This window comes from Hippocampus zosterae, chromosome 15, assembly GCF_025434085.1.
Source record: "Hippocampus zosterae strain Florida chromosome 15, ASM2543408v3, whole genome shotgun sequence".
NCBI classification, from domain to species: Eukaryota; Metazoa; Chordata; class Actinopteri; order Syngnathiformes; family Syngnathidae; genus Hippocampus; species Hippocampus zosterae.
Window position 1 is genome coordinate 3,490,870 of NC_067465.1, and position 27,472 is coordinate 3,518,341.

Here is a 27,472-nt window from a genome sequence, read left to right on the forward strand (position 1 = left end):
GCATGTTAAATTGCTCCATGTACAGCACTCTGTAGTGCTCTGTTGACTTGACTTGACTCTGAATGGCAAAAAATATAAAAATGAAGATTTTGGGGTGGCCAAGTCAAAGGTCAGCACTTCAATTCAATTGGGACGCTATGATATGACCAGACATAAACTACTACAGATAGTAGACTAGTTAAAACAGTAGACTCGAAGTAGATTAGTTTGTAGACTAGAAGTAGACTAGTTGGTTGACTATAAATAAACTACCTGAGCTCGTAGAATTGAAATAGACATGTTTGGCTGGTAGACTAGTTAAGTTAGTCGACTCGAAGTAGATTGGTTTAGCTTGAACTAGTCTAGTTAAGATAGCAGACTATAAGGAAACTCGATTATCTTGTGTACTAGAAATAGACTATTTTACCTGGTAGACAATAAGTAGACTAGTTCTATTCGACTTCCTGTATGACAACGTGAATGCAACCAACTTCATCCACGTTGACACCACCAGCAGACCTCTGATGGAACAGCAACATAAAGACTGCGACAGTAGTCGGGAGACGTCATGAAGGAGTTGCGAGAATGTTTTCGTGTTAGCGACTGGTTTGTATTTTTAAAGAGGTATATTTTTGTTTAGAAAGAAAATATTTAGTCAGTATTTTTTTTTTGTGGCAAATGGTCATCTTTTAGCACAACGTTGGCCATCTTTATCTTGCATATGCCGCACACCTCACAAGTGGATAGGAGGCAATTTCGTTGAAAAAAAAAATCTATATCCATTAGGAGTGAAAGGCATAGAAGCCCGATTGATCTCAATAATGCGGCGATCTGTCCTCTCCCACTGTTTTTTTTCTGACAGTACATGGACAAGTGGCCTTTTCATACAGGATATGCCCGCAGAGTAGACTTTGCTCCTTCATCCCACTCGTCTGCTCAAATCTCTCTCCCAGCCTAATTTGCTCCAAACGGGCACTCAATTAAGGCTCCATTCTCCCTTCCGACAGCCCAGGCAACAAACACAATGTCTCCGGCACCATAATTGGTGCATCAGCAAAGAAAGCGACTCTATTGGGAAGAGGAGGTGCCGGTCGGAGGAGAGCAACGTAAACGCAAACCCGCGCAAAGACACAAAAGGTGGAGGCAATTGAAAAGCCGTGAGGCGGCGTCGCCATGGAGACGTGGGATGAAAAGATGTGCCATGACAACGGGTGTGCCATTCTCTCCTCTCTTCTCCATGGTTCCTTGGGTGGGTGGGCGGCTTGTTGTCGATGGTGGTGGTGGGGAGGGGAGGGGGAGCGGGCTTGCTGAAGATGAGGATGAAAACAAACAAATCAGCATGAGTCCATCTCTCCTTTCACAGTTACTCACATTTGAAGGACTTTTTGTTCCAAAATAAATGTTTGGATTTATTCTTGACTCGTGTCCTTCAAACACAAATATGCAACCCAACTTTTAAAAGAGCCATTTGGAGGGGGCAAGCGCGGAACCTCCGTTTGTGGACTGAATTTGTTTGCAGACTCAAACGACATTTGTGAACTGAAGCAGTGTTTCCCATTGAAATAAATGGAAAAGGGATTCATCCGTTCCAGCCCAGATGGGCGTGATGTCTCTTTTGTTTTTATTAATGTGCAGTTCAAAATACATGCGCTACAAATTTTTTTTTAAAGTACAAACGCGCTTATATATGAAGAAATAACACAATATTATAAATAATAATAAATCATTGTGCAATCCCTCACACTACCACCAGAGTGTTTCTTCCTCTTCTCTAATAATAATAATAATAATAATAAAAATACGGCGGCCCGGTAGTCCAGTGGTTAGCACGTCGGCTTCACAGTGCAGAGGTACCGGGTTCGATTCCAGCTTCGGCCCCCCTGTGTGGAGTTTGCATGTTCTCCTTGGGCCTGCGTGGGTTTTCTCCGGGTGCTCCGGCTTCCTCCCACATTCCAAAAACATGCGTGGCAGGCTGATTGAACACTCTAAATTGTCCCTCGGTGTGAGTGTGAGTGCTAATGGTTGTTTGTTTCTGTGTGCCCTGCGATTGGCTGGCAACCGATTCAGGGTGTCCCCTGCCTACTGCCCTTAGACAGCTGGGATAGGCTCCAGCGCCCCCCGTGACCCTAGTGAGGATCAAGCGGTTCGGAAGATGAATGAATGAATGAATAATAAAAATACATTTTATTTATAAGCGCCTTTTAAGACACCCAAGGACACTTTAATGTGGTCGCTTCCTCGTCACACTCACCACTTTCTTTGGAGGCAAACTTATTGAGTGCAAAACAACAACAACAAAAAATATCTGCACATAATCTCCCACGTTGCAGAAATGACGGCTCACCAAATTCTGGTTTTGAAAAATTATATTATTTTACATCGTTGATTTTGGCAATTGTTCATGGTATCGTTTGATCTTGTAAACTATCCTCTGAAACCCGCATGGAATGACAGCTCATTAGACACCCCTCAAAGGAGCCTCAAAGGACCAGTTCCTCTTCCACCACCACGGGGACTTCTGAGATTCACTTTTTACATTTTTTTTTTTTAATTTCTAACCCATGGATGAAAAGATCCTTCGAGGGGGACTTTGAAAAAAAAAAAACACCATGAATTTATACATTAGAGAAGAGAAAATGCTACATGATGAAAACACACCACTGAGTCATCAGTGCTCTGAGATTGTCCGGCACCGGCCTTTTTAATCATTCTGAAAATCAGGACACACACACACACACACACACACACATTGAGGCCTTGTTTTGAACATAATGCAAAGCGCTTTGAGTCGCATTTTTATATGAAAAGTGCAATATAAATAATTGATTGGTGTTTGGTACAGTTAAGTACCCTCTGGTGAGTAATAATGAATGTGGGCGTAAGTATTGCCAATAAGGCTCTGCAATACATCCTTACTGTGGCACAACAGCCGCATCAATGGCTGCCCGAGCCTTTAGTGAGCACTTCTTTCTATTTTGGTATGTCAGCACATGCACAATCCAGCAATCTGCTCATGGCCAATCGAGATTTGCAAGCGGGGAAAGATTTGCTTGCCGCCTCACTCGCAGAAAGAGGAACGTGATGGTTGCGAGACTGGAAAACACTTTCCAAAACATACTCGCTGCCCTTTTATTACCTGATTTAAATCTGCGCTTTGATATCCCAGGCAAGAGGCTGATGACATGTAAAAAAAAAAATGAAGATGAAGAGACGTCTTTGACTTTCCCACCACGCTAATGGACTGGACAGAGATGCAAATGGCATGGAAAACCAGGCAGTGTTGCAATAAAAAAACAAAAACAAATGGACGACAAAGGGCTATAAAAGAGCCACGCATCCATTTTCTGTGGCGCTTCATTAGGGTCGGATTGGTCGCCAGCCACTCATGCTCGCAATCACACCTATGGTTCACTTAGTTTTCAGTCAACTGAACTAATTGGGTCCAATTTAGAGATGTTGCTTATTTCATTTGTTTTCAATTGTGTGTGCATGCAGAGCTTGAGTTTATTCATTCATTCATCTTGCGAGCCGCTTGATCCTCACTAGGGTCGCGGGGGGTGCTGGAGCCCATCCCAGCCGTCTTCGGGCAGTAGGCGGGGGACACACTCACACCTAGGGACAATTTAGAGTGTTCAATCAGCCTGCCACGCATATTTTTGGAATGTGGGAGGAAACCGGAGCACCCGGAGAAAACCCACGCAGGCCCGGGGAGAACATGCAAACTCCACACAGGGAGGCCGGAGCTGGAATCGAACCCGGTACCTCTGCACTGTGAATCCCACGTGCTAACCACTGGACTACCGGGCCGCCAGCTTGAGTTTATGTCCATTGAAAATATATTTACCCAAATGTAAGGGCTATACTTGGTTTTGTGAGATCGTCGATGAGCCTAATCCACATGTTTTTGATATGCAGGAGGAAGTCGGGCGTCAGACCACCCGCGACCCTTTTGAGGACACGCACTGTCTAAAACGCATGGATGGATGTTTCTGCATAGGTGACGTGAGGCATATGGTTTGATGACCAGCTTCCATCGTATTTGGGGAAACAAGTGCTCTTTAGGAGCTTGTAGGAGCTCACCATCAATCTTGTCACTCTCCACATGCTTGGCCCTCATCTGGCAGGCGGCACGCTGCGACGCCATCTTCTCACCAGTTGGGAGTGTCGCAGCTTTGGCCCCGAGTCAACCGGAGGCTGTTTATCACCGTCTGGTTGGCTGATCTCAAGAAAAAGGAGGATGATGAAGAAGGAGGAGGGGGGAGGGGGTGGGGGAGGGGAGGGGCTGCCGAACTGCGACAGCGCCTGTGAGTCATGCTGGAGGGTTTAACTATTTCACCACCTTAAGATACAGAAGGAAATGTAACTTTGCATACAGATGATAAAAAAAATGTCCCTAAAATGTTTGGTTGCTACTAAATATTGATGAACATTCATCAATGCTTGTTTCTAGTCTGCTATCACGTTCTATCGATCTAAAAAATAATAATCATTTTATATTCGTTTTTAATTTACCCTCCCATCTGGGGGAAATCAATGCACGATTGTTTTTGTTTCCCCATTCAAGTCACTGCACCCTAAATGTAAATACATTTTTTAATACAAAAGGGTTGCGATATGGCGATTTCTCCTTTGTCTGCAAGCAGTGCCAGTCGGGCCAAGCGTCAGCTCCAAAACGCATGCATCCGGAGTCTTTATAAACGATCAATAGCTCTCACCGTGCAACAGACAGCGTTGGGAGGCTATTTTTAATACCGAGAGCTTTTTGGTATGCCATGCCATAAAAACGTGAATCATTTATATGTTGTTTTTTTTTCTCAGGCGGGGCGGGGCCGTCTTTTGCGTGCGTGCGTTCTGCGATGACGCAGTGGTCAGGTGTCCTCTCATATATGCGGAGGAGCTCTCCGAGTGCTGCACTCACAACACAACATCAAGCTGCAAGAGGACATGCCCAACACCTCCACTGTCGTCTGAGCGCTTGTTTTTTTAAATTTTTTTTCCCAAAAGGTAAGACGCGCATTTCCCTGACTAATTCCACCACGAAATCGACCCCCCAAATAGATTACACTCAATGAATCAGACTCGTCATACATTTGTTGATATGGATTATTGCAATGAAAACGTCTGAGAGCTAGGGTGGGATTGTTTTTTTTTTTTTTTTTACGCTGCCATCCAATTAGACCTCGTCGTTGCTCGTCACAACGCGAGGAATGAGTCATGCAGAGAATTGATCGAAGATGGCTGGATAGAAACGAACGCGTCCTGTGCAAATACGTACGGAGACGCAGATAAATGGAAAATCGGAGGAGATATTTGGGAGATTTTAACCACTGTGATAAGATGATCTTAAGAGGAGGACGACGAACAATGAAAAACATCTATACCGTATTCAGAGGTGTTTTTTTCCCAATTATGTTGGTCTCCTAATTTATCATGGGTGGTGCAAAAAAATCTATTTATGAAATTTCTCCCTATTACTACTGTACATAGATATAGATAGGGAAACATTTCATATTTTATCATTTATTTATTTAATTTAATAAATTAATTCATATTTTATAATTTATTTATTTAATGTAATAAATTAATTCATATTTTATAATTTAAAAAAGAATCTCAGGAACCTCAATTATATTATGGAATAGATAGCTTTAATATAAATAGCTTTTTATAAAGCCATTATTTTATTTATTTATTTATTTTTGTTGTATTTATTTTTTTGTCTTATTTGATGTTGTTTTTAACATTGTACTCATGATTTTAACTGTTTGTTGTAAGGTGTCCTTGAGTTTCTAGAAAGGCGGCCACAAATAAAATGTATTATTATTATTATTATTATTAGAGCTTGAAAAACGTCAAATCAAAATGAGACTGCAATTGAAAAAGACAATGATGAAAATAAGTGACATTTTGTTCCAACCAGAACCGCACGAACGGTAACATATTTGGTATATAATAGACGGCTATAATTAATAGTGATACGTATCGATAGATAACAAGTCTGCCTTGTTTTTCTGTGTGTGCAGGGGATCACTCGCCTATAATATGCTGCATTTCCACCACAAGTTGCCCGCGGGGGCAGCCGTGATCCTGCTCGCCGTCCTCCTCCACGGATGCGGCGTGCAGGCCGCGTCTCTCCCCCGCCACTTCCGTCTCAGAGGCGGCGACGGCGACGAAGGCCAGCCGGCCGGCTCCGACTTGCTCAAAGCTCTGGAGTACATCGAGAACCTGAAGCAGCGTAGCGCGGGTCGCCCCGGACCTGCGCCTGCTGACTACGATGAAGTGGACAAGTTCCGAGTCTTGCTTCAGCTGGCCTCCCAGCAACAAAGGCAGAAGCAGGAGGAGAAGGAGGAGGAAGACGAGGCGGCTCCCGCGGAGCGCCAGGACGTCACTGCGGAACAGCTGATGAGATCCCTGCTCAAGTCCCTCCAGGATCAGGCCAAGCTCAGCCCGGCGTCGGCGCCCCACAATGACCGCCGCCTACACAGGCATCGCGGCAAAGGCACGGAAAGCGTTCAGAGTTCTCCAGCCGATTACGCCAACTACCCGAGGCCCCACAAGAAGTACCCGCTGATGTTTGAGGATGAGGAGAATACGGACGCCTCCAAGCGGGCTACGGAGGACCTGGACCAGAAGTACACACCCCAGAGCCTCGCCAACCTCCGCTCCATTTTCGAGGAGCTGGAGAGGACGCCCATGTCGGCGGGGCAGAAGAGAGACGTCTTTGGCGACGAAGATGAGGAGGGCGAAGATGACGCCGCCCCCGGAGAGGAGTGGGTGCCCGTGGAGGAACGAGAGGAGACCGAAGAGATGGTGAACGGGAGCCACGAGGAAGCAGACGGGGCCCTCGGGGATCAGGAGGACCAAGACGGGGAGGAAGTGCAGCGGCGTTCGGGTCAGGACCAGGAGGACGCCAACGACGACACCAAGCTGGTCGATTATTACCTCCTTAAAGTTCTGGAGATGAGCGATCAGACACAGAAGAGGGACCAGACCGGAGAGCCACGCAAGAGACTAATCCGTCCCTCCATCGTGGATCCTCGTACGCTGAAGGAGCTCCTGGAGCTGTCGTTGAAGCTCCACGTCCCCCCGCAGGACCTCATCGACATGCTCCTGACAGAGGAGCTCCGGAAGCTCCACCGTAACCCGCCGCCCTCTTCTTCTCGCTACTCGACCGGACAAACCCCAAAAGTTCGCTACTTCAGTCGAAGACTGCCCGTGAAGAGCAAAGCCGCTGCCCCCGAGGACATGGACCGAGAGGACTTTTTGGACATCATCGGCGTGGAGACGATCAGTAACGAGTATCCGGTGATGCCCAGACCCATCAAGACGTCCTCGGATAGGATCCCGGCGGGGAGCAACCCCGATCCGAACGCCGGATCGGTCAAAATCCCGCCTCCGGCCGGACGCAGGGAGAATCTGTTCTTGTCCGAGCTCAACAAGATGCCCTTCAGACGTCAGGTTGACGACGGCGATGACGACGACGGCGGCGACGACGTGGAGGACGAGGTGACCACTTATCTGGCGGCCAAAATCCTGACCGAGTACCCGCCCGACGGCATCGCCAAGCGGGACACCCAGGCCCAGACCAAGGGCCACTTCCCCTATGAGCTGTACGAGTGGGCCGTGAAGGACTACTTGGGCCAGGCGGACTCTGGGAGCAGACCGGTGGCCAAGAGGGAGGCCGAGGAGGAGAAGCCCACTGAGGTGCACAGCAAGGAGGAGGATGAGGAGGAGGAGGAGGAGGGGGGGAGGGCCAAGACCTCCGCCCCGGTTGCAGGCGCCACGTCGGGGGGAGAAGAAGCGCAGGAGCACCGTGACAAAGCCGTGGCTGGAATGTAAACGCTATGATTGTAGTATTTAAACTTTCTGTATGGTGGATGTGATCTAGTTTACAAATTTTATTGTACACACACACACACGCACACACACACACTATACATTAAGTCCCTATTTGCTGCAAGGTCATTATAGAAATATAGTGACATCATAGGAGATGAGACCAAGCTTATTCAAAAGACAGGGTTTGCAACTTTGACCAATCCGAAAATTCTTAACGAGTATCAATATCCAATAAAAGTCTATAATCGAGTCTTGTGACACTGTTCAAAGTTTTGCATCGTGTTTGTCGAAAGAGACTAGATTATCTTGAAAAGGAATTGACTTCGGTTAAAATTGAAGTGTATGTAAACTGTGACAGCCTCCAAAAAGATCCCAGCGCTTTCCTATCATTTCAGAATATAATCGAGGTTCTTTTACAATTCAAGACGACCGGAACGGAATGGCTGCGCGCATATTCGGGGGTTTGTCAAGTTGTTGTTCTCATGGGTATGGATCGTTATTTACCAGTCTCGATATCAGCCTGCCTTCCGATCGCTTTCATACCACAAAACTCTGCATTGTCAGCCTAACCGGTGGTTGTGCTACGTATGCTCATTTTTAAAACCATTTTGTACATGCTCAATAATGTGTGATGAAGCACAGATGAATAAAGCATCAGCGGTATTATTTTTCTTCTTGCTGAGTTGTGTTGATTATTATTTAAAAAAAAAAAAAAACAGGAATCGTCACTGCGACTTGGTTTAACAAAATACAAATTTAATTAGAAGATATAAATTGCTTGTAAAAAATAGAATAACGGCGGCACAATCAATTTGAGATTAAAAAGCGATTCATTTGGCAACGGATTTCTTTGCCGTTGGACATGAAATAATTGCGTTAAATAGACGTTTTATTTAAATTATCACACGATTCAATTCTAATATATTAACAACATTCAGCACACCTGTAAAATCTTTTTTTCACTTTCAAGCGACTACAGGACCAAGACAATTTACTTGCAAATGAAGATTTCTTGCGTCTCAATGAATCCGGCTTCCGTGTCATCGCTGCATTCCCCCCCCACCCCCTTCGGTCCTTCGCTTTCGTTGGCCCTTGTGTCAAAATGCCGGCTTGCTCATGTACTCCTCCATTGTCTAGAAAAGAAGAAAAGCACACAAGGAAGGATAAATCACCTGCCGAGGGTCTTAATTGCTCAATTGTGTGATAGGATGAATATTCAGAGGCACGTGTGTTTACACATCACCTGGAATTAAAAAAAAAAAGGTGCTGAGAACACCGGACACACAGTCACTACACACAAGCAGAACATCTAACCTGTCTGTCCATATTCAAGGTCCAAACAGCTCCACCTCATACCAATCATTGCTGCCATCCTGAAGCGATAATGATCAAAATCAATGGGAGCCGACGGCTAACGGCATCAATTCCAAATTCAAGGTGTTAGTCGAGCCTTACTGAGAAGCAGAACACACCCAAGAAAAAAAACCACTTGACCGCACAGAGCGGGAAGGGTCGCCAAACCGACGCCGCAGCACCCCCCCCCCCCCCCACTCCCACGCAATATCTGTCTCTCGCTCGCGACTAACACTGGCGGGGGACAGGCAGAGAGGAAAAAAAAGAGAGATTGCCACAGCGACGCACAAGTGTTGGGGGAAGGTGGGGGTGGGGGGGGGGGGCAACACACACGCGCAACAGCAAACATCAAGAAGCAACGGGAGACCTCAGCAGCACCACCGTGAATCAAACTGGACCATCACACTGACTACTGGAGACGCTCACATTCGCACAACTACGCTGAAACAACACGTTTCCCATGCTGGAGCTCAGCGCAAAACCTGGTAGGAAAGCTACCGGCTCAGGAAGATAAACATCAAGACAAAAAGTTGGGTCATTGGTGCTTGGGCGATTCATTCTCTGCTGCGGCAATGCTTGGAGTTTGTTATATGTGTGCGTGTGTGTGTGTGTGTGTGTACTGGTGGAATTTCATGTGGCACAACACAGTCACGTGATGGGCCCAGGGGCCGCTGTTCATGTTGGACTCTGGACAAATGATACCTAGAAGTCGGAGAGGTGTAGGGGTTGCAAAATGTTTTCTGTTTCCTGAGGGAGGGGGGAGTACTGCATTCATCGATTCCAGACTCTTTTTCATAATAATAAAAAGCTTTCTATAATGAAGTAATCAAAAAAAAAAAAATCAACCGTTTTTGCCTTCTTTTGGTCCTCCAATTCAATGGGCATTGTGCCGCTCCTTTTTGTGGGTGTACTTTATCCACCGGGGTGCAGTATAATACAGAAATACGAATATAATATACATGGGGGAACTGGTCACAATAGGTCAGAAGGTCATAGTAATATTAGCCCTTCTTTAAAGAGGATGAAACATTCATTCATCTTCCGAGCCGCTTGATCCTCACTTGGGTCGCGGGGGGTGCTGGAGCCTATCCCAGCTGTCTTCGGGCAGTAGGCGGGGGACACCCTCAATCGGTTGCCAGCCAATCGCAGGGCACACGGAGACGAACAACCATCCACGCTCACACTCACACCTAGGGACAATTTAGAGTGTTCAATCAGCCTGCCATGCATGTTTTTGGAATGTGGGAGGAAACCGGAGCACCCGGAGAAAACCCACGCAGGCCCGGGGAGAACATGCAAACTCCACACAGGGAGGCCGCAGCTGGAATCGAACCCGGTACCTCTGCACTGTGAAGCCCACGTGCTAACCACTGGACTACCGGGCCGCGGATGAAACATATATTTTTATATAATACGTATTTTCATGTTGCCTCGATATGTGTGTTCAAATATCCCAAATATGTTTGTTTTTTTTGTTGTTGTTAGTCAGTGACAATGCCATTTTTAGTCTCACGAGTCATTTCAAAGGGAATTGAACAACAAAGAAATGATCTACCCAACACCCAGACCCAAACATTTTATTTCATGTTTATAAAAGAGTCAAACTGATGCCACCTGGAAATTACTAGAGAGAGGCCCGTAGACAAAAGCTGGGCATACACTGTGCAAATCAAACCGGTTTGTTGGTCTAGTAGTGTATGCCGAGCTTAACCGAAATCAGTCCGCAGCAGTTTCAAACACGTTCTTCTTAACAAGCCGCAACTGTGTGTGACTGGTGTTGCCGTCACCTTGTACATGCCGGCGGCAATTTTTACATGGACAGCAATATTCTATTCGTGAGGACTGTCAGGAAATAGTCTCAATTAGACGTGGTCATGTTTAAGGAGCTATCGGGGTATTTATTAGGCATCAGGTAATTGCTGTCCGTGTAAATGCCGCTTAAATGTGCGTTTTAGGGCGTGGGATGAAATAGAGATGTGCAGTAATGTATTGCAATACTTACACTGAGGCAAATGCAGTTTAGTGGTTCAAAATGATGCGAAATCGTTTTGGATAAGTCTCACCTGCTACTCTGATTGAACAGACAGATGAGGGGTGGCGGGGGGGGGGATTTCTAACAGCTCAAAAATGTGTGATGAGTGACATAGAAGCGCTTGATTGGAAATACCGGCGTTGCATTTGGCTGCCTTGGTGGTTGCCGTTTGTTAATGATTCGCGCGTCGCAAAGAACAGATGCTCGGCGCTCGTGTCACAGTTGCGAGCCACTTTGTGTTGTTGTGCGGTGCGCCGGAGCGTCTCACCTCCTGCAACATGTCTGAGGCTTCGATGGAGCGGTTCACAATCTGTTTGGAGGTTTCCTGGATTTCCCCTCCCATGAGGAACTCGTCCAAGATAAAATAGGCCTTCTCAAAGTTAAAGATTATGTCGAGCTCGCACACCTGGGAGAAAAGGGCCAGGGATTATTCCAGATAATCCAAGATGGTGAACACAAAACAACCTTTTCAGGAAAAAAGGGGCCCGAGTAAAGCAAAGTAAAAATTTGTAGCTCATCATTCGTCGTAAACGATTTTTAGACGGGGCTTGGCGCCATCTTGTGGCATTTTAGGGTATTGCAGAAAAAGCACAAAACATTTTTTGGGGGACAAATAAAGGATAGGTTCAGGTGCCCCCAAAAATGCAACTCGGTGAATTTACAAATACCTTACAGAGAATATAATAACCCTGAATGAAAAATGTCGATTTAAATGTATGTAAAAAGAGATTATTTTCATTATTATCGTTGTCCTGATCGTCATTATTACTAATAAAAGTGCGTATCATGTCCACACGACTACTGCTGCTCGAATAGTAATTGAAGAAGACGAACGACAAAATACATTGCCAAAGTATCTGTCCAACAGCTCAACGTAGCGATGAATGACCTCCAAAGCAAGCAGCTCATTCTCATGGTTCTCTATAGCCAAGCAGAAGTACAAGCTTGCATATCTAAAAAGGGGGGGAAAAGGGACAGAATAAGATCAGTAAGTCAGTCGGCTCATTATGAAGTCAGAGTATGCATCGAAGGGAAGATAAGAAACTGGTACAGTCGCTTTTGCAAGTGGCTGTAAAGAAAGAATGCAAGGGCCCACCCACCTTTTGTAAATAATCTTCAGGTCTTTCCAGTGCAGGAAGTTACAGGTACGCGGTTGCCGTGCCAACACGGCTGTGGTCATGTCCCTGATGATCTTCTTTTTCTCCCGATCAGACATGGGCGTGTACCATTTCTGCAAACGCAACTTGCCCTGGCGACTGAAGAGGAGCAGGAAGCGCATCTGACGACACGGGAGACACAGCGAGGACAACGGGGCGGGTGGTTTTGGTCAGAGGGGGCAAACGCAGGCCCCCGTACCAATAGAGACACAAAAGTAGTTGTACGCCTGTTTACTTGAGGACATTATTAACTAAATTAACCAAGGCATGTTCTGCCAGTGCCATGGCGTTTTAAAGAATAACTTGACTGTCCAAACAAAGATTTGAATGATAGCAACACCTCCACAGGGACAACCTGAAAAAAACATAACTGAGGCGTTCGCGTCGTATTAGAATGCCATTTTTTCGTGCTCATTGGTGTTATTACCCTGTTTTTGGAATATGTATTTTGGAATGGGTGGTGTGTAGAATAATTAGGAGTTAAGCACGTGTCCTGTAAACAGTAAAAACTATTTATATAGGCCCATTCTAAACTTTTCTTGCGATGGCATCCATTATTTGCAGTTTTTCCATCTAAAAATGTTGTCATGTCATCTGTGTCCTTAATGTATCGGCACACGGTGGATGTCTTACCCGAAACAGACTTGTCTGGCTGGTTAAGTAGTATCGGTGTGTGGTATTTGAGCATTTTTACAAGTATGAATACAGGCAGTACAATATCAGCACATCCCGACTGAATGTATTGTATATTTTTTCAAAGTAATCAAATCTGCAATGCAAAAACACACACCTATTGAATACAATGTATTGAAATTCAGTATGAGAGCAGTATTATAATTTGTACCTTTATCCACTTTGGCTTTTATTTAATAGTTTTGTTTCTACAACAATCTAGAACTGCAGTGAATCACAGTGGTGTGTTTAATGCAGTGTTTATTATGTTATTTTATTGCAACTTTTTATTTAATTTTAAATGTATGTCATGTCAAGTGTGGAGAAGGCAAATTAAAAAAAAGAAAAAAAGAAAGAGTGACAAAAAGATCAGTTTCAGCAGACAGGCAAATGGAGGAGGATAACACGGCCAAGTGACCAAACCTGTTTTGCCGTTTTATGATTGGGAGTAGATTTTTTTTCTTCCCATTTATTTTTTTTAACACAGCAAAAGCTCACTAAAAGTAGAAGGCATGGCGTATGTTTATGAACAATAATAATTATATCAAATAACCGGATAGAGATGACGTTGTTAGGAGGTTTCTGATGCTAACAACCTGTCAGCGACAACAGGTGCAAACAGGTGATGCTAGCTTTTTATCTTTACTACGCACGCGTGGAGCTGACTTACCATGTTGACGGCTGGTTAATCGAGGCGTCCCACAGAGTAAAATATAAAACCGAACCCTCACACGGGGTCAAGATATTCTTTTAAAGCACATAACCTTAACTTAGCAGTCCTGTCGTCCGCCGTCGACAGCCACAAGTGGAGAAAGTTGCGACGCTCCGCCTTTCCTCGCGTCCCGATGGGCGGTGCCTGCAGTTTACGTGTGAGTATGCGCACACCTCGAGCACCTTGATTGGCTGATTGAAAGGGGGGTACGCTTGGCCCTATAGCACGAGATTTAAAGAAGTATCACGTGACTACGTCGCGATTTGGAACAAATGAGACGCTAAAACAAGCGGGCGTGATACCGCATAGACAGGATTAAACGTCAACTTTATTGCCATAATGGATGTGGCAAATTAGGCTACTTATGTCGTGTACTGAGATCATGGGGTTGGGACAGTGGTACTCAATTATTTTCTGTTACGAACCTCCCACCCCCGAGGAAAAAAAACATTCACGCTACCCTAACTCCGCTGCAAGTCTAAATAATACAATTTGGCAAATAAAAATGTTATAAGTACACCTCTGCATAACATTGTCAACTTACAAACATGAAAGAAAAACAAAATTTAACTTACAACAAAGGATAATTTTATTAAAATATTAAATATGGCGGACGCACTGACGTACTAGAGCTGCGGAACGCCCCCCGATGAGTCTACCTATTTTAGTGTCGACAGAGGGCGCCAGGACGCTACTTCCCCTCCAGCTCCACGTGACACTCGTCTGTCACAGTGGTAGTCCAAAGCAACTCGAGCGACTTCAGGCTTCTGCAAACTTACCATTTGATGCCATGTCCCTGTACCGAAACACCATCTGGTTTTTAAACGGAATACACCAATATACAAGGTCAGTCAACTACTTTCATTGTTCTTTCCGATGCTAAATAGGTGGGTAATATAACTGATTGTCTCTCTTATTCGTGCTAGTATTCTTCTCTTTGTGTGTATTTCTTTAAGCTAAAGGGTCGGATGTAGAGGAATTATGAAAGGCCTGATCACTGAATGGCACCACACAAGCCATCCTTTATGTACCAACACAACTGTCCCATTGACAGTTCTTGTCTTGTGTCGAGTTGACCAACCTTTATCAGGCTGGCACATTTTACACTTTACAAACAGCAGTAAACAAAAATCTCACAAAAGTATACATTGTGTATTGAAATAATGACATTGTCTCAATGTACTCCGCGCGAAATGTAGCCCTGTTGAAGGTAGAAGAGCATTTCACTGTTCCGCCTGTCGCTCTACGTCGTTGGCATAGATAGCCGAACAAAGTTACATCGTTTCGAGTAAAAATACTTTTAGATCAATCAAGTGAAATTGGATCATTTCCGAATGCACACCTCATGATTTCTCTGGCACGGTGGTTGGGATTCACTGGTGTTGAGGGTGACAGCAATCAAACTCAATTGAACTAAAATCTGGACACAGATTTAGATGATTGCCAAACCAATCTGATCCTGTTGCTAAGCGTGTGCTCAATCTGTAATTTCTACTTCTTGTAGAAAGGGATATGAAGCAGCTTCTCAAAACTTTGAGCCCCAGGACCTGGATGTTTCAGTTGTGGGAAGGTCTTTTATGGTCACTGGAGCCAACAGCGGAATAGGCAAAGCGACTTCCATGGCTATAGCCAAGAAAGGTACACACCATTGTGCCATTTTTTAAAATGTCAAAATTAAATGACACTAACACTTATGCTTGCAGGTGGGAGAGTGCACATGGTCTGTAGAAACAAAGATAAAGCTGAACAGGCCAAGGGTGATATCATTCATGAATCTGGGAATACTGTAAGTTGTCATTGACATCATGCAACTATTAGCCGTCTGTCCCAGAAAACGTGTGTTGCTCCACGTGTGATATTTATATATTAAAATTAGACCTTGGACTCACACCCAAAATCCCCATTCCTCAATTGTAGGAAAACGAGTTCCGATTGGATTTGAACATTCTGCTTGTAAATCCAGAAAAGTTTTTCTTTTTAGTTTATAATGACTTACTTTGACTGGAATTCCTGCCTGGTAGATATCAGCCAGGTCTGCGAAAGGTGGACTGAAGACCCCTTGTATTTTGCAAAGTTGGAGTGAGAGCGTAGTAATCATGGTGTTCATTCCAGGAGGTGTACGTCCATATTGTGGACTTGTCCGAATCACGCAAAGTGTGGGAATTTGCCGAGGCCTTCAAGAAGCAGTATCCGTCTTTACATGTCTTGGTATGGACTGTACAACAACAAAGTTTGCCTATTTTCTTAGAAGCTAACACTGAATTTGATTATCTTCAATAGATCAACAACGCGGGCTGCATGATCCACAAGAGAGAGGTGAATACTGAAGCCCTGGAGAAGAACTTTGCTATCAACACAATGGGTAGAGAAAACCTCATGTACTGTACACATCCAGGATGTATGAGATCATCCGAGTGATATCTGCCCTTTGTCCATCTCATCAGGCATGTACCTTCTCACTGAAAGTCTCATACCGCTTCTACAAAAGAGCCGGGAACCGAGGGTGGTATGAATCAGCACACGATCCAGTGGACTGCACAGTGCCACTTTTGTGCACGCCATTAGCCGTGCCTGTTGTTCAAGGCTCTCAGCACAACTATGCTTCTGTTAGATCACCGTGTCGTCAGGGGGGATGTTGGTCCAGAAGCTCCAGATTGATGACTTGCAGTCAGAGAAAGGAGACTTTGATGGTCTCATGGTGTACGCCCAGAACAAGGTTAGGAGGGAGGGGCGGGGTGGGGCAATGCTGTATCATTGAAGGATAAATAATTTGTTGTTCTTCTTAGAGACAGCAGGTGGTGCTGACGGAACAGTGGGCCAAAGAGTACCCTGACATCCACTTCTCTGTGATGCACCCGGGCTGGGTGGATACACCAGGTACCGTCAAAGATAAAAATCATTTTCTAACCCAGCCGGTGAAATTGTTTTACGGTAATCATATCGGAGCGATTTAATTGGATGATGAGGAAGTGTCATGACATGACATCGTTGCTTGCGAATGAAGTCAACTTTCACAATAATTCGGCACGAACGTGTTGAGAAAAGTTAACCATACGTTTTGAGTCTCGACACAATACAAACGAGCAGATCAATAACACAAATAGTAAATTGCACGTTCTAAATGTGGCTGTTTCCTTTTCCGCAGCCGTGTCCCAATCAATGCCGCAGTTCCACAGTATGATGGCGCAGAGGCTGCGCAGTCCAGAGCAAGGAGCCGACACTGTGGTATGGTTGGCCTTATCCAGGGCTGCCGGCGGAACCCGCAGCGGAAAGTTCTTTCAAGGTGGGGCAACGCTCGCTGCAAGGTGTCCTTCTTTCCTTTTCGTCACGTTCTAAAAAGTTAACGGTCCGTGCCGCAGATCGGAAGGCCGTCCCAACCCACCTGCCTCTTGCTTGGACTCGCAGTTCTACAGTGGAGGTTCTGACTTTCATCTCTCAGCTGGAGATGCTGGCCAAAGCTGTGCAGGCAAAGCCGACTGGAGTGCTGAGGGATCAAGTAGTATAACTCGTGACCATTCAAACTGATTAAATCAAGTAACGTGGAGCTAGACGCATTTTGGTGTTGCTTATTTAAAGCACAACAGTATTTTGAAGACTCATTCTACCAGGACACACAGACGCAGACATCATACCCACACTGTACAGATTTCATCTTACAACTACACATTTGGTACAAAAATGTCTGCATTGAGTAAAAAAAAAAATCAAGATTTTCAAAGCTATGACTCAACATGTTTTTGCTTATGTCCTCAGGCTTAATATCAACACATGTTGAGTTCTAAAGGGAAAAACAATTTTGGGTCGACAGCTTAGATTTTGGGACCGTCATGGAATTTTGTGTGGGAATTTGGGTGGGAGAAAATGCAAGAGAACAAACTCCACACAGAAAGGTACGAACAAAGACAAGCTATATACAAAGAAATACTAAAATGTGCCTCAAAGTATCAAATACCACACAATATTTTAATAATTATTCCAATGCAATAAAAAAGAACTCCCAGGAGAACTACTATCAAACATTTTCCTTAATAAAGCTTTTTTTTAATTCTCAACGTAGAAATACAATGATACAAAATGAAAATGGCTTCAGCGTATTCTAGTTATGAGTAATTGAGCCTCCATACGCTTTATTTCAGGTTTTTTTTTGTAACAATCTACATTTTAAAAATACTTTCTAGACTGTACTGAAACAACAAAAATAAGGTGCAGATTCACATTTTCACATCGGGTTGGTTCGTCTCATCTCCGGGGGGGTGCAAAAATAAAAGTAGCTCCTTCATCGCAGGAAGACGCGTTGTGAGGATGCGATGATGGATTTTCCGTGCAGATCTCCCATTTGCGTACGTCCATCCTCCCCCACTGCACCGCCCCCCTTCTATCCGATGTAAGTGTACATATTACGGTCCTCCGGAGTCCTTGCCAAGTATTCCCTTTCTATAAGTCCCTCGATGCGCTTTTTGATGACCACGGGGCTGGGGAGGAAGCGCGCCTGCAGCTGCTGAGTCACCTGAACACATCCAAGTCACACTATGTCAAATGACGGCGATTTGAGCTGTCAACAGCAGGAGATAATTTATTTTTTTTTTTTTAATAATACAAACCTCAGCCACCAGGACATTGTGCTGAATCTTCTTCCTGGACTTCATGATGCGTACGATGGCGGCTTCGATCACGACCTTCCTGTCGTCATCCACTCTCTGCTGTGTCTCTTTCCTCTCCGGGTCAGACTCGCCTTGTTTGGCAGCGACTAGGAAGGACACAGGGTGCAAGTTGATGAGTTGTCTGCTTCAATGTTAGGATGGACCCATGCACATGTTTCAATTCAAAAGAAATGAAATTACAATTGTGAAAGTAAAGGTATTCATTAAATGATTAACTCATTCAATTCTGGACCAAGTCTGAAAAGACGTTTAAAAACGTCTTTGGGAGTGAATGAGTTACGTGACGATGGTTAAAGCAAATCGGTGAGCATACTGGTCCTACGCCGGTGACGTAAACCGCCAGCAACCGGTAGCGTCATAAGCCGAGTCTCCCTCCGATTTATTTCTGGAGTACTTTTCCAAATCTCACACTAAAACAGTTCCCATTTCGGGGTCTCGACCCACCAGTTGAGAATCACCGCTCCAAACGGCTGCGACTGTGTCTTGTCATGCACACACCTGTCTGTATTTTGACTCTGTGCACTTTGGCAGTAAACTGGTCATTGACTGTAAACAAATGTCCGTTTTCAATCTCCTTGGATTTTGGTTCTTTGGTGAGAACTCTCTGCGTGGGCTTCCCACAGGCTAAAGACTGCAACGCCCGCGCCAACTCCCATCTGGGAATGTCTGTCTCGTTCTGGATCTCCTTAAAAAAAAAAAAAAAAGAAAGCATTTAATTTATGGCTTGAAAGTCTTAGTCAGAGGTATGGGATGAAGCTTTAGATGCAACCAACCTCAAAAGTGCAGCATTCTCTGTGGTTGAAGAGCATGAGGATGGTCATCTGGAAGGTGGACACCTGCAGAATGGTCTTCCGGGAGTTTGAGCCACTCATTTGGGCACCTCCCAAGCTTGCTTCGGAACCATCATCCTGGATACGAGTTACAAAGCCATATTTTCATACCTCCTCCCAAGAAAAGCCCTCCAACAACCTGCAAAGTTGCATCGTACGCCAACCTTTTTCAAAGCACCGTAGAAGGTAGCAATTAGGTCTGCCCCGCCCATATGATGCTGTAGCGTGAGCTGTCTCCCACTGTGTTTGGCGAGGTAGAACCTGTCAAAGAGAAGCCTCTCAAAAAGAAGGACTAAGAGCTGGCAAACATGTCAGTTAAACTACTACTACCTCTTAAACACATCAAAAGCATGCTGAGGGGCTAGGGGGATGGTGCATCTGGGCGTCGCCGACTGCGTTGGCCAGTAACGAGTTGTGAGGACTCGGACGGTCAGGTCCACGCCACATAAAGAAGCCTGAGACAGAAAGGGGCCAAAGGTATTTACACATTTTAAAGACAGTCACGATACATACCGTACATTAGTCACAATCACATTGTATTTTAAAAACTAAACATGTAATATTTACAGTCTCTGTAAAGTCAAAATAAACTTCTTAATTTGACACCACGAAGGACAACATTGCTAACAAACCTCACAAATCTAACCCCGCCCCCCCAAAAATCAAAGTTTAAAAAAAATGAGGCATCACAATCACGAAAAATCAAGCCAGTATTTATTTATATATCTAACAGTGCGGATTCATCTGCTGAACGTGTGACGCTACACCCCACTGAAAGAAGGGATGCGACTTGGTTTAGCATCTTTTTATCCGCCTGCGCATGTTTGAAGCGAATAAATATATCCAGTTAAAACCTTCCGGTGACTGAGTATATTACACCGAGTCGTTGCAGTCCTAATCACGCTGTGACGAAAGATGCTAGCAAATCGCTAGCTAATGAGACAACAGGCTTTTGGGCCTCCCTTCAGACGGGTATCAAACTCTTGGACAATATACTCAATCCCTCGTTTCTCGCGGTTAATGGGGACCAAAAAAACCCATAACTTTAATCCAGTTGTCTCAAACGTACTTTTAAGGCCGTTTTGTTTTTAGCGTAATCGGTCACGTGACGCAGAAGCGTGGCTTGATGTGAGTCAAGCGTGACACAAACGGATGTAACGGAGAATCCGGTAATTTTTCAAAATAAAATATATTTCGTATTCGGAAATAAATAAAACGGAATTAAGGCAAGTTTGCCCTGTGGACCGGTATCGATCCGCGGACCGGCGGTTGGGGACCACTGGTTTAGACAATTGAGGATGGAGAGACCTGCTTTTGTTCTTAAGTCAAAAACAGTACGCCTCCACAATTCAGTCTCACATAGTTCCCAGTCGTTCATCAATTTTCTTCAAATAAGTATATCATGAGAAACCTCTCTCTGAAATCACTTCACAGGGTCTTTTAACATCCTATGTTGACTTGGTACCTTATCTACTAAAGTTCAGTTTTAGCGTCTTACCGACATGTCGCGTATGTGTCGCCTGAACTCATCCATGGTAGCATTGGAGATGGTCATATCTCGAAACATTCCCTCCAGTTTCGAGGTGAACTGACAGCCACATTCCGTCTGCAAAGAGCCAAGACGATGAGCCGTACTACCGGACGAGTGACTTTCAGAGAACCAACCTTGTCTTACTTTGAGCTTGGAGATCATGCTCTTCTCTAAATCGTCCGAGGCGCTCTTGTTGCTCAGCAGTCTCCGGCCCAGATGCTGCTTGTAGTACCTTTCAAACACATCCTTCTCTTGCAGAAATCTGAACAAAACCATGGTCTTGTCCAAAATCAACTCCACCTCCTGTTCCGTCAACTTAATAAGAATACCGCAGAGGATAATAATTAATATAAGTGCGTTTCCTGCATGAAGGGATGTGCGATGCTTTGATGGGCGTACCCCTCGAACTCCTTTCTTCAGCTTATCGTCGATAAAGTGCGATAGGTACTCTGGCGAGCGGGAGTTGAGATTGAGGAAATACTCAAAGTCTCCTGCAATGGTTTGTTTGAAAAGTTTGTCATTGTTGAAAGACTCATGGAGGAAATGGTCAAACACCATCTTCAGGTTAAGCAGGTCCTGTTAAGGAGGCAACAGCACAACATATTTTGAGTGCGATCATTTCTAACATGATAACGTAACATGGAAACACAAGTCAAGGATATCGTATCGACTATATAGCACTTCACCAGCCTGGTATCGAGCTTCATGGCAGGTGGACTATGAGCCATGTCGGGCGAGCGGAGGTATTTTAAGGCAAACATAGTTCAACACTGAAAGTGATCGAAAATTATGCGACCCATCCAGCAATCACAAAGGTTTCTCTGACTCAATCTCATCCTCCGCTCCACGTGCACCCGCCCACAAGCTCCCGCGGCTTCCCGAGTGATCCTCCCAGGAGCATACGCTCGTCCCAATGATTACATTACTTCATTAAAAAAAAAAAAAGGCATCCGTGCATCCCAAGATATTTCCCAGCAGTTCCGAATGTGCCGTTTGCTTTTCCAATCAGTATACCTGGATATAGTCGACGGGATTTTTGCCATCTCCTTCTTCTGACACCAGAGCCCTGCCTTGCTCTCTCAAGTACGAGCTCATACAATCGCACATCGTTTTTAGGCCGTTGGGGACACGGCTGAACAGCTTGTACATGCACAAAAGGTCTGCGGGCAAAAGGAGAAAAGATAACGATTGTCAAAATAAAATTCTCATCAATAAATATTTGCAAAGGTTACTCTACCTTCTGTGATGTGATTCCGCAGCATGTGGACCATGCCGGAGTTCTCCATCTCCACTATGGTTTTCATGTGTTTTGTTATCAGCTCCCTTTCCACCACCTTGAGAATGGAATCCTCCGTCGACTTGTCCAAACAGTGATTGACGCGCTCGATCTCCTCGTGGATTCGGGCCTCCACCCTCTTAATGTAGATGCTGGTGCTGTTTTCGGCGAGAAACCTTTGGCTTTCCATCTAAGCGGGGCCAATATGGGGGTGTTACGTTATGGACACCGGGTACCCTCAAGCACCCGGAAGGGACTCACCTCGTAGAATTCAGCTGACATTTCTAAGAAGGGACGCTCAAAGTCTTCCTCGTATACAATCCTGCTGTCCAGTCCGAGAACCATCAGCATCTGGCAGGTGTTTCTGATGGATCCCCTGCAATTGAAATGTTTCCAGTCAATAGCTACTCGAAAGGGGGAAAATCGAGTTTTGAGACGATTGTAATCTCAACTCAACTTTATTGATACTTTGTAGAAATACAACGATATTCCCCGCAGGAGTGACTCAACTGCGATCACGTTCAAGTCTAAAGCGAAGCACAGAGTTTTGCTCGCTTCCGATACCGCTCATACTTGATTGCTGTGAAATTTACGGGCGTTATTTGCGTTTGATGCGCCGCGTGCACACAGCGCCGGTTATGAGGTGCTGCCTTCAAAGTGCGTTTTATGGGAGTCGCTTTTACCCCGAGATCGGCTATCTGCAGGCGATCCCAAATACTCCTCCATACCTGTCTACAACTTCTCCCCTCCTCTCTCGTTCAATCTTGTCCAGTAGCGTCTGCCAAAGGTGCTTTCGAATGCAGCTGTAGTGGACCACCTGGTCTCTGAATTCGACGACGCTGAGGTTGTACACGTTCTCCACGCCGTTTTGCTGAACATAAACTCGGTCCTGGAATCGCAGAGCAAATTCAATGAACTGCAAATTCCGCCGCTGATGTTCACTTTCTGCATTTATTGTGAAAGCATCAATAATACAGGGGAAAGGAAATGTGAATATTTGCTTCGCACTTGGATTTATAGCGCGTTCCTAAAAGTTGCAGGCCACTGCGCTCCGAGTTGAAAAGTTAGGCTGCAGACCTGCCCTTTCGTCATTTTACACGGTCCCAAACATCCCAAGTAATAGTTCACGAATGGCACGACAGTTATTGAGCCCAAAACAAAACACTTCAAGGTTGGCCAAGCTCTAATTACAAAAGAATAAATATTTTTGCCAAAGTATGAGAAGAATGAAAACATACTAATCAGATAAAAGTATCATAAAAATGCCACCACTGCTAGGGGGGGCCGATGAGTGATATGGGAGTGCCCCATATACACATCTACAAAAAAAATAATAATAATACTGCATGACTCTGCCTCCCTACCATGTACATGAGGATGTCTCTGATCATGATGGTGGCAGTTTGATGATCATTCCACTCTTGATTTAGGATTTGCAGAAATTTGTTATTTAGACATTTGAGGACATTCTGGCGTACCTGGAAAAGGGATGGAGTGTATTCATCAACAGTGGGTTTATGCGCAAATTGACCGGGGTGCAATTTCTTTACTTTGTTGATGAGATGCTCTGTGACAACCTCTCTCAGGCCTGTGTAGAGCTTCTCCCCATGCTTGTGCAGAACCATGGTGTAGGCATTCCTGTACAGCTCCTCGAAGCTCAGCCCGCTGTTGTTTTTCCTCTGGATCTCCTGGATGGCATTCTTTAGCAGGCCCCAGATGTTCTCCACATATTTCTCATCCATTGTCATCTATAATGGATCGGTGAAAGGGACTGATATCACACACGGTAAGGTAGACCATGGCTCAATGTGCGAGACCGGTTGCTTTCAATGCGCGTGCGTGTTTTGTTTCCACTAGAGCAGGGGTGTCAAACTCAGGTCCTAGAAGGCCGCTGTCCTGCATGTTTTTTTCCGAGTCTCCCTGTTTTGAATCAGGTGTGTTGCTACAGGTAGACTTGGAAAACATGCAGGACAGCGGCCCTCCAGGACCTGAGTTTGACACCTATGCACTAGAGGGCACCACAGGACCTGATGAGGAAGCACAGCAGCTTAAGACAAATGAAGAAAATGTTTAAACGTGATAAGTTTAGTAATTTCCAAGGCAAACTGGATATTTTTAACCCACGATAAATGAGAGGCCCTTGTGGGCAGTCCGCCATTTTGCACTCACAAATTCATCTTGTGGAGTTGTGGACAGAACAAGTACACAACTATCCGCTAATGGAGTGCGATATTGTATATTTTGGTATCAATCTGATACTCAGTAAATAAAGGTCCACACTCGCCGATATTTATACCGCTTGATACTGATATTAACACCCCCAAAATCGCTTCATTACACTTTTCTGGATTTTTTCCCCCTTGAAATAAACCAATTCTTCAAGGTTATCACCCACAAAAATAGCTGACACAACATATAAGAAAACACTTCTTTTTCAAATACAATGTGTGTTCAGGAAATTCAACACAAAAATAAAACATTTCTCCCCGAGTGCTCTTTTCCCTTCCCGTTCCCTGATTGATACGATTTTCTAACGTATGTTTGTGTCTTGCTTCAGTAAGGGTGGGTGTGTGGCTGACAAGCACGTAATTTACGGCACAAACAAAAATGTCACCCAAAAGGTATGTTTCATCAGGCAACTAGTGGAAGGGCATTTCCATTGTTCTATTTGAGACAGTGTTTCAGCTCTCCCGGCTGCAACACACCTGATTCAGATGATCAGCTCATCAGTCAGCTCTGAAGCAGCGTTAGATGATGATGATTATTCGAATCAGGTGTGTTGCTCTTGGGAACAGGCAGGACAGCGGCCTGTTTTAGATGTATTGCTCTACGTTTAGAATGAGCAAAAGCTTACAGTAGTGTCACAGTATAGCCCCCTGTCTTGCTTGCACAAAATTCGCATTGCATTTTACCGTCCTTTTTTTTTTCTTCTACTCTTCACATGCGAGTCCAATTCATTGTGTTGTCCGGGTTGTCTTGTCATAGGCGACAACTCACGAATGTGGCTGACATGGCGTTGGTCTTGTTTTGTTGACAGCTTGCGCTTGTCAGTATCGGTCATGTATTCTTTTTTCACATGCCGGTGGGGAACCTGCTTGCAATGTTTTTTTTCCCCCAACTGTCTGAGAGCAGGATGTCACATACTTACAGGGAAGGCGCGTATCCTCATTTTGAATTCTTTCTTGGTTTCTCCCTTGAGATTGGCCATGATTCTCATGGGCGGGTGACGCTCCCAACTAATAAGAGACCGCATGAGATGCGTTTGGGGGAGAGCTTTGTATAAGGACGCGCGCTGGCCGAATAGTTTGCCTTTGTTACAAACGACATTATGACATCACAAGCCAGCGTGGTCGAAAAATAATTACGTAGCTGCTGCTGCGCCTTTTTTAGGAGTGGTGATCATTTAAAAAAAAATGTCGCCTGTCGCTAGCCAACACGGAAATACAGTTCATTATTTTCTCTCCCCCCCACTCCTCAAAATATGTTACACACAGACCCGACTTATTACGAAATATACATTAATATCTCGCAAGATTCTAGATGACAATAGTATCAGGCGCCAGGAAAACCAAACAGTGGTGTCGCATGAGGCAAAATGAAACGGAAAAAAACGACGAAAATACGGTAAGCATTTTGTCCTCATACAAACTGTTAAAACTAAGAAGCCTCAGACATGAGACTATGAAATTGTGACCTCGGCCTGCATTTAACGTGCACACAAAAGTATAATTTGAGGAACACGGAATTGGACACAACGTGCACACAAATGGGGCCAATTTATTTATGCCCACGACGTATTGGGCGAATAAAATACTAAATAGTTTGAATACGAAGTTAAATAAGCAATGGAGGTAACCGTAGCGAAGTTATTGTAAGCACTTTGGACTTTGACACTCACCTGTTCACATTTTCATTCAAAAAGTTGATTGTAACCGTTGGAGTGGTTTCATTCATTGATTGATAATTTTACGACCTGTAAAACACTCTTCCTGTTCATGAACCTTACACATTAACCACAATACATCTTTCTCATCAATATTCCACCCAAACACTGCAAACCCTCTAAAGAGTTTATCTTCCCAGCTGTATGGTTTTTGTCTACACTTGGTACTTGATATATACATTATTTAAACTCTTGCAATGCAGTTGTTGCTGTTTAATGTCTGTGACTGGCGGGATTTCATCCCAAAGCATATTTTTAGTTTAATGTCATCCACTAAAGTCAGAGATAGGGCTGTTTTGAAATCATGGACCATCTATCAATATGGCTCCTCTGTATCCCATAATAATGTTGCAGTAGCAGTGTGGCTGGTTGCCTGTACTGTTTTGAGCGGCGACATTTACTTTCTTCTAAAGCCACATCATCGTGTGTTTGAGTGCTGATAGCAAGCAACACCCTCAGCCACATAGAGAAACTTTTCTCAGTTAGAGGCAGCCATGCAACATGTTCACAGACGTGCCAGAAGGCTCTGCAGAGAGTGAGATAATTCGGTATTTCTGAGCGTACGCGCATTGTCTTTACATGCACTTCAATTGGTTGCCATGGAAATTACAGAGACCTTTGTTTATCACAGGGGATGGATTTTGGACCCATCCACAAGAGTTACAGAAAGCCCACATCAGACTTTTTTATTTTTACCTGTCACAGCCTTAAAATACTTTTAAAATCAGTCGAAAAACACTTCCTGAACATCCCTACATCTTTTCCCATTTGGCCTCAGTGCAGCATGTTGCAGTACAGCGTTGAAGGCGCGCAACTTTAAATTTTGGCGGCCCGGTAGTCCAACGGTTAGCACGTCTGCTTCACAGTGCAGAGGTACCGGGTTCGATTCCAGCTCCGGCCTCCCTGTGTGGAGTTTGCATGTTCTCCCCGGGCCTGCGTGGGTATTCTCCGGGTGCTCCAGTTTCCTCCCACATTCCAAAAACATGCGTGGCAGGCTGATTGAACACTCTAAATTGTCCCTGGGTGTGAGTGTGAGTGCGAATGGTTGTTCGTTCCTGTGTGCCCTTCGATTGGCTGGCAACCGATTCAGGGTGTCCCCCGCCTACTGCCCGGAGACGGCTGGGATGGGCTCCAGCACCCCCCGCGACCCTAGTGAGGATCAAGCGGCTCGGAAGATGAATGAATGAATGAACTTTAAATTTTGACTTTCTGAAGTTTAAAAAAAAACAAAAAAATCAACAAATAATGAACGCAGAAGAGTTAGTATGTCTGAAATGTTTGATGAATGTTCTGCATGTGTCCGCAATGTAGCGGGGGGCGTGAACAATGAACGGTGATAATTGCGGCGGGAACAAACAAACTGGCATTCGGTGTGCAGACAGAAGACATGTGTCGTTAGCATGGTAGCGTAAGCAAAACCAACACATTTTTTTTCCCCTCTTTCATCGCAAGCGATCGCAAAAGCTGAAGTCAATACGTCGTTTTTC

The 27,472-nt window shown here is 44.8% G+C and overlaps 4 protein-coding genes across 7 annotated transcripts; 2 read left to right on the forward strand and 2 right to left on the reverse strand.

Moving 5' to 3' along the window:
• Positions 1-6,021: 6,021 nt before the first annotated feature.
• On the forward strand, positions 6,022-7,885 carry scg2b (secretogranin II b). The gene has a single exon (XM_052087119.1). It carries the CDS (start codon positions 6,022-6,024, stop codon positions 7,816-7,818), a length of 1,797 nt encoding a protein of 598 aa, XP_051943079.1. The 3' UTR covers positions 7,819-7,885.
• A 998-nt stretch (positions 7,886-8,883) lies between these two features.
• Positions 8,884-13,877, reverse strand: ap1s3b (adaptor related protein complex 1 subunit sigma 3b). Of its 2 annotated transcripts, XM_052087121.1 has the most exons (6): positions 13,703-13,877; positions 12,304-12,482; positions 12,048-12,156; positions 11,472-11,609; positions 9,133-9,191; positions 8,884-8,951 (listed from the first exon to the last, which is right to left on the reverse strand). In XM_052087121.1, the coding sequence occupies exons 1-5, from the start codon at positions 13,703-13,705 to the stop codon at positions 9,147-9,149; spliced, it is 474 nt and encodes a 157-aa protein (XP_051943081.1). In that variant the 5' UTR covers positions 13,706-13,877; the 3' UTR covers positions 8,884-8,951; positions 9,133-9,146. The 2 variants fall into 2 exon arrangements, with proteins under 2 accessions (XP_051943081.1, XP_051943082.1); XM_052087122.1 differs by lacking the exon at positions 9,133-9,191.
• A 473-nt stretch (positions 13,878-14,350) lies between these two features.
• LOC127615808 (dehydrogenase/reductase SDR family member 12-like) lies at positions 14,351-17,288 on the forward strand. Its single transcript, XM_052087120.1, is given in 11 exon segments — positions 14,351-14,386; positions 14,388-14,590; positions 15,249-15,382; positions 15,448-15,530; positions 15,857-15,952; positions 16,025-16,106; positions 16,189-16,250; positions 16,356-16,460; positions 16,531-16,621; positions 16,890-17,027; positions 17,104-17,288. Coding segments are annotated over 11 exon segments (1,176 nt in total). The 3' UTR covers positions 17,250-17,288.
• Positions 17,289-17,688: 400 nt separating this feature from the next.
• LOC127615811 (cullin-3-like) lies at positions 17,689-25,519 on the reverse strand. 3 transcript variants are annotated; one of them, XM_052087123.1, is made up of 16 exons: positions 25,191-25,519; positions 23,593-23,790; positions 23,407-23,520; positions 22,771-22,931; positions 22,304-22,418; positions 22,004-22,232; positions 21,781-21,926; positions 21,166-21,342; positions 20,911-21,081; positions 20,734-20,841; positions 19,566-19,690; positions 19,400-19,496; positions 19,179-19,313; positions 18,904-19,090; positions 18,346-18,491; positions 17,689-18,251 (listed from the first exon to the last, which is right to left on the reverse strand). In XM_052087123.1, exons 1-16 carry the CDS (start codon positions 25,293-25,295, stop codon positions 18,120-18,122), a joined length of 2,346 nt encoding a protein of 781 aa, XP_051943083.1. In that variant the 5' UTR covers positions 25,296-25,519; the 3' UTR covers positions 17,689-18,119. The 3 variants fall into 3 exon arrangements, with proteins under 3 accessions (XP_051943083.1, XP_051943084.1, XP_051943085.1); XM_052087124.1 differs by lacking the exon at positions 23,407-23,520; XM_052087125.1 differs by lacking the exon at positions 17,689-18,251 and having other exon boundaries at positions 18,387-18,491; positions 18,850-19,090.
• Between the last annotated feature and the right edge of the window lie 1,953 nt (positions 25,520-27,472).